An 11,554-nucleotide genomic window follows, 5' to 3' on the forward strand; every position below is an offset into this window, starting at 1 on the left:
CAAATGTGTTGCACCTTCATTTTCATTTCTGCATTAAATCAGTCAGTAGGGAATATTACAGCTGCAACAATTTGGTTTTTAATCAATGACACATTTTTTTTCTTCATTTTTTATATATTTTTATAGCCTAATTATCAGACAGGAAGTGTTGAAGAAAATAGAAAATATTATTTAAGATGCAATAATTATTATTAGGCTAATTGTGTTTTTTTTCCCCCCTATAGAAATAACTCTATAAAACTATAAATTATCAATGTTGTTGCTAATCAATTTGATGTCGATCGATCGCTGCTGCACACCTGCTTCAAAGCTCCTGCGTCGATCAAATCTGATCATTTTAACCCAAGATGTGTGTGAATATGGTGGATAAATATAAATGCATCGTGGCGATGCTTCTAAAACATTTAGACAAAACTAAAAATCCACAGAAAATATGATTTATCTTTTTTTAACAAAAACGCAAAAATCAAACGGGAAATATTACTTTTAATCTACAGCCTGCATGCTTTTATTGTGACGGCCCTTTACGAATTTATTTCAAAAGAAAAAAAAGATCATGCAACAAAAAAAAAGAAAGAAAAATCAGTTTCTGTTTCATTATTAGTCTCAGGTTAAATTTAGCTGCATTGACTTTGCAGCAGAATGATCCGGTCTCTTTCTTGAGGCCTGAACAACCACATTATTATTGTTTCCAGTCTAATTTAGTCTCTTCAGTCAAACGCAGTGAGACAATCAGCTCTGTCCGTCTGTCTGTCTATCTATCTATCTATCTATCTATCTATCTATCTATCTATCTGTCTATCTGTCTATTTGTCTGTCTGTCTGTTAACCTGTCTGTCTGTCTGTCTCTCTGGTCTTTAAATGACATTAGTCACATTAAGCACGAGGCCAATTAACTTCTCGCCTCTTCTGCCAACTCATTACACTTTTATACGGTTTGTGTGCAATTCTCGGTCGTAAACTTTAACGGTGTCGGTGTGAGGCCTTAGTATGAGAGGGAATCAAACCTTTAGTGTTATTAACGATGTAAAAAAAATAAAATAAATCTGCAGCTTCTTCCATCAGAGCCGCTCAGACACAGACACAGACAGACAGGTGTCGGTGTGACTCGCTGTGAGCTGTTGCAGGATGTTTTGCAGCTCAGCGTGGAGCAGCAACGCGCCGCTGGATGCAACATAACTCCTGTGTTTACGGCGGGAGGGGCTGGCACCGAGGTAGATACTGAAAATACAATTGGCTAATCTTCTAATGTACCTCCGCTCTTTGATGCAGTTGAAGGTGTTTGCAGGCGGGACAGGGGTTGGACATTACCTCACTCTGAGCGCTTTCTGGGGGGAGAAACGAGCGAGTAATTAGCTGATTAGAGGCCGGTCAGAGCGCGCGGCGGCGGCGCTCAACCTGCAGCCAATCAGAGGAGGAGGAGGAAGAGGAGGAGGATGGTGCAGCAGCAGCAGTTAGGACGCGGCGCAGGCAACCTCTGGAGCTGGAGGAGAAGTTGGTGTGAAACAGCAGAGGAGCGAGACAGGTGAGAGGAGAGGAAAAGAAAAGAAAAAGAAAGACAGGTTTATGTGTAGAGGTTTTTACGCAGCATCATGACAACATCTGCGCTCCGGCACAGAAACCAAGACGCACCAATAAGAGGACGCAGAGAGTTTAGGGTGAGTTTGTTTCAGAAGCAGGTGGTTTTTATCTCAACAACATCAGACAGTTTGTGAATATTCTCATTTGTCCATGAGGTCATCATAGTTATCTCAAGGAAATTTAAATCGAATGCAAATGGACTTGGTTAAGACGTTTCACCTCTCATCCAATAAGAGGCTTCATCAGTTCATGTTCTGTAGCCTGGACACATCTGACCAGACTGAGACTGGATTTCCTTCAGATAGTTTGTGTGTTTGTTTTAATCAGTTGAACAGCAGGAAGCTCCAGAACAGTCTGAACTGTAGAATCACAGAAGGACTCATGCGGTGCGTGTGAGTGCAGGAGGATCAGCAGCGTTTTAGTTTCCTGAAGTAGAAGCAGTAGAAGTAGAAGTCAGAGTCAGAGTCAGACCGCTGCAGGTCCAGGTCCAGGTCCAGAGTCTCCGCTGCAGGTCCAGGTCCAGGTCCAGGTCCAGAGTCTCCGCTGCAGGTCCAGGTCCAGAGTCTCCGCCGCCTCATGGAGAAGTCCAAGAACTTCCGGATCGACGCGCTGCTGGCCGATGAGACGAGCCGGGGGGGCCGCGACCTGTCCGTGTCCGTGTCCCTGTCCCCCCCCGGGCTGAGCAGCGACAGCCCCCCCGCCGCGCGCAGCCCCGTGTCCACGCCGTCCCCGCGCGCCGCCTCGCAGCTCCAGACCGGAATTATCCCCAAACCGGGAATCCTGAACCTGCCGCACCCGGGGCTGGCCTCGCTGCCCGGCCTCTACCCGGCGCCCATGTACCCGCTGGCGGCGCTGGGGGGGGGGCACCCCGCCTTCGCCTACAGCGGCTTCAGCCAGCTGGGCCAGCTGGGCCAGCTGGGCCAGGCCTACCCGGACCAGCTGAAGGCGGCCGCCATGGCCGGCTCTCTGCCGCTGGACTGGATCCGGGCCGGGATCATGATGCCGCGGCTGCCGGACTACAGCTGTGAGTAAAGGAACGCTCCGCTGTTTTATTCATGTTTGATTCATGTTAAATCCTGGATCTTCCCGTTGATAAATGAAGTTGCATGTGCCAGAGGGTCAGTTAGTTAGTCAGTTAGTCAGTTAGTTAGTTAGTTAGTTAGTTAGTTAGTTAGTCAGGGTGAGTCAGTCTGGTGTTTCTTGCACATCGCTACTCAGTTTATTTAAAGTGTAAATAAACCGAGTAGGTGCAAAAACAACATGACTGACCCTCTGCCACATGCAACTTCATTTATTAACGGGAAGATTCAGGATTTAATTAGAGGATATTATTATTATTATTACGATAGAATTTGTAATTTATCCTATGTGACATCCAAGAGGTGGAGAATGAAATTCATTTTGTGTTCTACTTTCCTTTCTATGACTCTATAAGATAAAAACTGTTTAGTAAAGTAGATCCAAATAATGAATTTGTGTGGTTAGACGATGCTGAGAAGATAAAACTTCTTTTTCAGTTAAATATATTTGCATTTTCTTTATTTCTAGAAAAGGCCTGGGTAATGAGACGTATATTATCTTAAATAGTTTATTCATGTGTCACCTGTGTGCCAGGTATACAAACAGGAAGGACTGTCTAGTCTTTGTTTTTTGTATTTGTCATTAAATGTGTCTTGTAATCCCATATGGGATGACACGAAAATAAAAATTCATTCATTCATATTATTATTTATTATGCTATAACAATACTATAACATAATAATGATCAGACAGTTGTCTTTATTACTTTTTGAGCCCGTTGTTTGTTTCCTTTTTATTTTTGTATTTCCCACTAATCAAAGCTATTTCATTGATTTAGTATCTGTTTGATCAGTTCGCCTGTAGCTGTTATCGATGATGTTAATTGAACATCAGACTGCTACCTCCGCTTCTCCTGATTCAAGCAGAAAACGCTCAAAGCTCCGTCATAAATAAATCTCTCTGTCTCTATAATAATTATAATAATTATAATTTACAGCCTGTTATTTGAAAGCAGCTCTGTATAATATTTTATTCATGGTGGTGGTGATGCTGTAGATCTTCATCCCGGCCTCAGAGTGTGTGTGTGTGTGTGTGTGTGTGTGTGTGTGTGTGTGTGTGTTATTATAACAGTTTCTTCTGTGCAGTGGCCTCGCGCTTCTTCTTATCTCTGTGTCATATTTTTATTTATTTATTTCTCTATAAACTTCATCCGGATGGAAATTGTCTTTGTGCGACGAAGGAACTATAAACAAACACCTAAAACGTTCTGTAGTTCATCAATAAAAACCCCAAAAGCCTTCATTGAATTTTCATTAAGTTAATGGCATGCCTGTGTTTTTATGGCCCCTGCCCCCCCCCCCCCCCACGTCAACAATAAACTGGAGTAGAGCTGTTAGAGTTAATGATGGCCGGAGAGCGCGGCCATATGTGCGCGTGCCCACCCACAAACATTATATTGAACTTCCGATGTCCTTGGTTCTGACTGTTTATTGGCTCAGTCTGGTTCAGACTCATTTAACACTCGAATCAGACACGTTGAATTATTCAGACTAAAATATTACAATTATTCAAACAGGAAAATTATTATTATTATTATTTTTTTTAAACAGACACACAATTTAACCTTCCTCTGGTGCTCGGGTCACTATTAACCTGTTTTCAGGTTTTAAATGCATAAAAGTACCACATAGATTTGTTTATAGCATCAAGGCTTTTTGGCTTTGTCAGGAACCTCTATCTAAAAAAAAAAAAAAAAAAACTAAAAATTTCACAAAATTCTAAAATGCTCTGGTTAAAATTATGACTTTTATGATTTGTGGTGTTAGGGTCGGTTTTGACCCAATTATAACGATAAAAACAATAGAGTTCAAACTGAAATCATAAGTGCAAAACCAACCTTTTCATGGATATAGAAGCCTAACAACGTAACCAAGAGATGAGAAACAAATGTGATGATAAATAATTGTTTTAGTGTGTTTTACAGCTGATTTAAGACTCGGGTCAAAACCAACTCTAACACCGGCAGAAAGCTACAAGAGGAAGGTTCAGTTGAAGCCAATTGGGGTCGACTGAAAAAAAAAAGGCCCAGAGACCCACACCAAAAAATATTAATACTAGGGCCGGGACTCAATTAAAAAAATTAATCGAATTAATTAGAGGCTTTGTAATTAATTAATCGCAATTAATTGCATTTTAATCGCATATAAATATTTGTCCTGAGAACAGTGAGAAGCATTTTTTTTTCACATGGATTTTAGTATACCATTGAATGACTGAATACATCAGCTTAAGCATTCAAGGTGGTACTTAACCAAGACCAAATTATCCATTAATTCATTAATGGATATTTGATACATACAGATTAAATGGTCTTTCCTTCCAATACACTATGATGATTACTGTAGTATTTAACTAGGCTACTTAAATCACAGTAGCATAAACTGATTTGTTGAACTCAGCCTGATGTAAACATTAATAAAACTCAGTAACCAATCACACAGCAGCTCCATGTTGTCCCTGTGTGATGTTCAGGGACAGGTCAGGACAGTCTGAAGACAGAGCTCTGAGGGTGAAGTCCTGTCATAATGAGATGAGCTGCACCTGTGACAGTGACAGGTCATAGATATAGCGCTGCAGCTGAGCAATTAGCGCGATATAGCACATTTAGCGTGCGGCCGTGTCTGTGTGTCTATGTGCAGGCAGAGATCAGAGATGGTGTTTTAAATAACCATGCTAGCGTTTCACCAGCTCTCATCTCTGCCAGTCAGCCTCTCAAACTGCCGCCTCTCTCGCGTGCGGGCGCACCGCACGTAGACACACGTGAGAAAAAAACAAATGAAAAAAAAAAAAAAAAAAATTTAATAAGTGCGATTAAAATGCGTTATTTTTTGTGTAATTAATTAATCGTAATTAACACGTTAAAGTCCCGGCCCTAATTAATACCAATATTTTCATGGATAAGGAGCCTAACAATGTAACCAAGAGAAGAAAAACTAATTGGATGAAAACACACGGGTCAAAACTGACCCGATCACCATAGATGGCAGTAGAAAGCTGACACAAGACGAAGGTTAAAAACAAAAGTGATGAACTGTCATAAACTCAGTGTGAATGAGTCTAACCCCCCCCTCTCTGTTTCTCTCCAGCCGAGTGACCATTAACCCCCCCCCTCTCTGTTTCTCTCCAGCCGGCCCTCAGTCCGGTCTGCTGGGGAAGTGCCGGCGGCCGCGGACGGCCTTCACCAGCCAGCAGCTGCTGGAGCTGGAGAACCAGTTCAAACTCAACAAGTACCTGTCCAGACCCAAGCGCTTCGAGGTGGCCACGTCGCTGATGCTGACCGAGACACAGGTGAGGACAGCTGCAGGTCAACAAACAGGTGTAAAGGTCAACAGGTGTAAAGGTCAACAGCTAACAGGTGTAAAGGTCAACAGGTGTAAAGGTCAACAGCTGTAAAGGTCAACAGGTGTAAAGGTCAACAGCTGTAAAGGTCAACAGGTGTAGCTCCAGGTCCTTCATCCAATCACACATCTGGAATTTAAATGATTCAAAGTTCATTAAATTTCATCATTATTCATTCTGTGTTTCTTTGAATAAGAAAAGTCAAACTGTGAGTTTTTCTGGCTAAACTGTCAGCACGGCCACAAATTAAACTCTAGACACATTATTTTCTCCAGTTTTGTAGCCACACTTGTCTTCTGGCTAAAATTCTGGTCAAAAATGCAAAGAGACTTAGATAATAATTTAAAATATTTTTTAAATGCAGCCAGGGAGCTCTCTGCTCTCATTCAGCCCAATGCATTTTTTTCACAGCAGCAGGAGAAGGAGCTCAACTTTGTAACTTGCTGTTAAGTGCTTTTTGATTCGTTTTAATTCACCCAAAAATAGTCACAGGTCACAAAAAAGTCCTCTTCTTACTTGGTGTGGCTAATTTCTGCACTTTCCTTACTTTTTTTTTAAGCAGAAGCCAGTGATCCTCTTATTAAAGGTTTTCTTTACCCCTCACATACTGTCTCTGTCTGTAGCCTAGTGGTTAGCTCACTGGGCTGAAGACCTGAAGGTTGCTGGTTCAAATCTTGCCTCAACAACAATTATAGTGAATTATTTTCCCAGTCGTCCTCTGTTGACTTCTGATAACTTGCTTCATGTTGAAACTGCTGCTCTGAGCCTGAAATTCACAGAAATTTTCATTGTAAGTCATTCAAGCTTGACTCTCAAGCTTTCTTGGTGTTGACACAGTGTGTTTCCAACAGGTGCAGCTTTGGGCTCGTTAACTTCAGAGTGAGACAGAGTGCAGCTCATCAACAGACAACAGTCTCTGTAACTGTGTGTACACTGTGGGTTAGGGGCAAAGTCAAAGTCTACTGACCTTGAGATTGTGGGTTCAATTCCTACCTCGGTCAAACATTTGTATGGTCATCACTGCTTGCACTATTTTCACAAAAAAGTCCTCTACTTACTTGTTGTGGCTCATTTCTACTCTTTTCTTTTTTTTTAAAGCATCATTGAAAAATCTCACATTCATCAAAGTCTCAACCTCTACTTCAACAGAAGTGTTGGAATAGCCCAGTGGATAAGGTTCCTGCCATCCAACCACAAGGTCACTGGTTCAAATCCCACCTGAGCAGTCTTGTTAGTGTGTCAACCACTTTGAACTTTAACCAATACCACTTGGTCTGGTCACATGATCAAACTTGATAATGCATATGCGCCCCCACCTATTCTCTTTACCTCTTTCAATCTTGGTTTGTGTTAACATGTTTCTTGTTTATACCACTGCACTAAGATTGATTTGCACTGGAACTTTGAAAACCAAGAATGCAGCAGAGAAAAGCAAAGCTCTTGAATATGCACAGGCTTAAAGCTCTTGAATGATTTGTATCCATCATTTCTTGTCCTGCGCTGCCCACTATGGGACTTCACTGGCAGAATTCACCTCCCCTCCCCCCGCCTTCAATTGGTTACAGGTGTTCGTTATCTCATTGATTATTTGTACCACATCATCACATTAGAATGAATGACAACAGTCTTGGAAACAGTGTGCTCTCTGTGGCGAAGTGATCATGAGATCATGGGTTCGATTCCTGCCTCAGTCATGTCATTGCTTGACTTTACTTGACTGATTCCAACTATTCAGCTGTCACTGGACAGTCTTTGATTCCTCACAGTATAAAGCTGATTTGAACTCAGGTCCTCGGTGGCCATGTGGTTAGTGTGTTAGGTTACCACTCGTGAAGTTGTGGGTTCAATTCCCTCCTTTGACATGTTTCTTGCATGTCTTTGTCAATTTATTCTGCTAATTCAGGGATATACAGGGATTTCTTTTACCCTTCTCTCATTGAATGTAACTATGGTGAAGTGGTTAGATCACTGGGCTGAAGGTTGCTGGTTCAAATCTTGCCTCAACAACAATTATAGTGAGTTATTTCCCCAGTCGTCCTCTGTTGACTTCTGATAACTTGCTTCATGTTGAAACTGCTGCTCTCAGCCTGAAATTCACAGAAATTTTCATTGTAAGTCATTCAAGCTTGACTCTCAAGCTTTCTTGGTGTTGACACAGTGTGTTTCCAACAGGTGCAGCTTTGGGCTCGTTAACTTCAGAGTGAGACAGAGTGCAGCTCATCAACAGACAACAGTCTTTGCCACTGCGTGTACACTGTGGCCTAGAGGCAAAGTCAAAGTCTACTGACCATGAGGTTGTGGGTTCGATTCCTACCTTGGTCAACCCTTTGTATGGTGATCAGTCACTGCTTGCACTATTTGCTAATTCTGCAACAGTTCAGCTGCTTTCAGCATTCACATGCATTTCCATCAGGAAATGCTACTTTATCTAGTCTTCTTCTTCTTCCAAGGAAGTCATACTTCCTATGGTCGAAAACTCACCAAACTTTACAGAAACGTCCGACCCCATGCCAGATTCACTCAACTCCAAGGACATGTGCCCCCCCCCTCCTAGGGGGGGGGCACAATAAGCGTTTAAATTTGAAAACTTTAAAAATTCCTACCAAACCAACAGTAGATGCTACAGTGTTGAAACTTCACCACAATGTAGCCTCAATACTGCTGAAACTTTTGTCCACTTAAACTTATTACAAATTATGAAGTCCATCACTCTGTTTTTTTCAATAACTGTAAAACTTTTAAAATGTATCTCCTCCCACAATTTTTGCTCAATTGTCACAAAACTTGCTACAGAGCATCTCCAGACCGTCCTCCACAAAACTTGTTTCTCGGATTTTTGATTAAGCAAAAATTGATCCTACAGTGCATGAAAACGTTTGACTGTAAACACTACTGTAAACACATACCATCCAATTCCTGCTAAATACATTTTCAATCTTCCAAAAAAAATTGAGAATATTCTGGAGTCATGGTTGATGAAGTTTGGCAAATATCAGAATTTTATCTCAAAAACTGAATTTTTGAGAACATTTTGAATTCTGCTCTCATGGGAACAACTGCAGCCAATGTGAGAGTGACATTTTTAAACATCACATTTTCTCTTGTGAAGCAAAACACTTATTATTAAAAACAAATCACCAACATTTCCATGCTGTCTAGATGTAATTTATGTATTATCAGATTTTTGTTTAGATATTAGAATTTCTGACATTTTGACCGTTTTTGAAATCTGCCTTTACAACAGCTGCCCGGACACTGACTCCCTGAGTCTATTTGAGAAGACACACACCATGTCTCACTTCCAGATAATTAGCTCACTGAGTTAAGCGCTGGTTTGTGGTGCGAGGGGATGTGGGTTCAAGACCCAGCAAGGGTGATGATGATAATGACACATCAAAATGCCAGAATCCTCATGGTGACATCACAGCAAGCCTCTAAATTAAAAAAACAAAACAAATAGCTTGGACCGGACCATGGGTAAAAGCTCACTAAATTTTGCACAAAGGTCCAGTGTCATCTTCTTCTTTCTACTTCCAAGGAAATCATACTTCCCATGGGTGAAAACTCACCAAACCTTACAGAAATGTCCAACCCCATGCCAGATCCCATGTATTATCAGGTTTTTGTTTAGATAACAGAATTTCTGACATTTTGACCATTTTCGAAATCTGCCTTGACAACAGCTGCCCGGGCATTGACCCCCTGAGTGGATAAATGAAGCTACACAGCAGGTCTCACTACCAGCCAATTAGCTCAGCGAGTTAGGAGCTGGTTCTTGGTGTCAGAGATTGTGAGTTCGAGACCCAGCCAGGGTGATGATGATGATGACAGATCAAAATGTCACATGTCCTCAACATGAAACACAAGACAATTGTCCTAATGGTGGCATCACAGCAAGCCTCTAAATTTAAAAATCCAAATAGCTTGGACTGGACCATGTGCGAAGGCTCCTAACATCTTAAGAGTCACAGTAGATGTTTAACAAATACATATCATTATTTTACCTCAAAAACTGATTTTTCTTTTTACTGTGGTTTCAAATCTGCCTGCACGACAGTGAATGGCTTACTCAATTTGTGAAGCCACTGTTGAACTGCCACTTGTCAATTAGCTCAGTGCGATAGACAATGGTCTTTGGTTCCTGAGGTTGTGGGTTCAATCCTCAACTGATGCAAATTGGACATTATAAGGACAACTGTCCTGTCTTCCTATTCTCCTGTTTGTTGCTCAGAATTTGCCTAAATTTGCCCAAAAGTAGCCCGGACCCGACCCATCGCTGCGCAGCAGCTATAATTGTATGTTTTTTCGTGCACAGTCCTTTTATGTTGTGCTGTTAAACTTTTCTTGAAAAAACTAATACAAATATTATTTAAAAAAAAGAAAAACCGGATTTTTCAGCTGCAAGGTGTCAACATGATGATATTATTTGTGTTTCCTGTCGTCAGGTGAAGATCTGGTTCCAGAACCGGAGGATGAAGTGGAAGCGCAGCCGCAAAGCGAAGGAGCAGTCGGCCCAGTCGGCCCAGGCCGAGGCCGAGCGGCTTCGCGGCTCGGGGAAAACCGGCTCGGACAAAAGCGAGGAGAGCAGACGAGCTGCGAACCCCGAGGACGGAGGGATAGAGCTGGACATGGAGGAGGACGGAGAGGAGGTGGAAGAGGAGGAGGAGGAGGAAGAAGAAGAAGAAGAAGAGGATGATGATGAGGAGGAGGAGGAGGTGGTGGAGGCAGCCCGGCATTTTCCCGTTGCCATGAGCAACGGCATTGGGATGCCGCGGGCCACGGACTTCTTGCAGCGCGGCACCGACGTCGGCTACGACCAACACAGCCCGTTCTCTGACGAGGAGCTGGAGAGGGAGAGGGTGATGGGGGGAGGAGGAGGAGGAGGAGGAGGAGGAGGAGGAGGGAGAGGATGATGGGTGTCGACACGATAGGAGCCTTAAAGGGATAGTTCAACATTTTGGCAAATTGGCCCATTGCCATAATCCCTATAGTCATAGCAGTAGGTTCGTTACCTTTAATTGTCGGTGCAAGCTGTTTTTAGAACGGCGGAGCAGAGCCGTGAGCTGCTCAGAGCTACGCTACGGAGGCTCATTATGGGATTTCTTGGTTTCCCTCATCAAACTCATCAAATACACAATCCAACAACTCCACAACGCTCTGGTGGACAAGTTGTGAGCTGCACATTCACCACGCTATGAGATAATAACACAACGTTACCACACAGAGTTGTTTTAGAGGGAAATTCATGCAAAACCTCTGATGCACGTTGCCTTCAGGGACAGTTTTTCATCAACAGTCTCTGTATTTCCCTCTAAAACAACTCTGTGTGGTAACGTTGTGTTATTATCTCATAGCGTGGTGAATGTGCAGCTCACAACTTGTCCACCAGAGCGTTGTGGAGTTGTTGGATTGTGTATTTGATGAGTTTGATGAGGGAAACCAAGAAATCCCATAATGAGCCTCCATAGCGTAGCTCTGAGCAGCTCACGGCTCTGCTCCGCCGTTCTAAAAACATCTTGCACCGACAATTAAAGATAACAAACCTACTGCTATG

General features: G+C 42.5%; 1 protein-coding gene across 1 annotated transcript; it reads left to right on the top strand.

The window, feature by feature from the left end:
• The first annotated feature begins 2,157 nt into the window (after positions 1 to 2,157).
• On the top strand, positions 2,158 to 10,913 carry mnx2b (motor neuron and pancreas homeobox 2b). The gene is made up of 3 exons (XM_085773010.1): positions 2,158 to 2,605; positions 5,789 to 5,949; positions 10,446 to 10,913. The coding sequence occupies exons 1-3, from the start codon at positions 2,158 to 2,160 to the stop codon at positions 10,911 to 10,913; spliced, it is 1,077 nt and encodes a 358-aa protein (XP_085629136.1).
• The last annotated feature ends 641 nt before the right edge of the window (positions 10,914 to 11,554 follow it).

Source organism: Trachurus japonicus, chromosome 3 (genome assembly GCF_045865225.1).
Source record: "Trachurus japonicus isolate A0001 chromosome 3, Traja_1.0".
In the NCBI taxonomy this organism is placed as follows: Eukaryota; Metazoa; Chordata; class Actinopteri; order Carangiformes; family Carangidae; genus Trachurus; species Trachurus japonicus.

Excerpts from the sequence above, each read along its gene's own strand:
- mnx2b (XM_085773010.1), top strand. The coding sequence starts at position 2,158 with ATGGAGAAGTCCAAGAACTTCCGGATCGACGCGCTGCTGGCCGATGAG. Across the intron at positions 2,606-5,788 it reads GCGGCTGCCGGACTACAGCT|CCGGCCCTCAGTCCGGTCTG; the intron begins GTGAGTAAAGGA and ends GTTTCTCTCCAG. Across the intron at positions 5,950-10,445 it reads TGATGCTGACCGAGACACAG|GTGAAGATCTGGTTCCAGAA; the intron begins GTGAGGACAGCT and ends TCCTGTCGTCAG.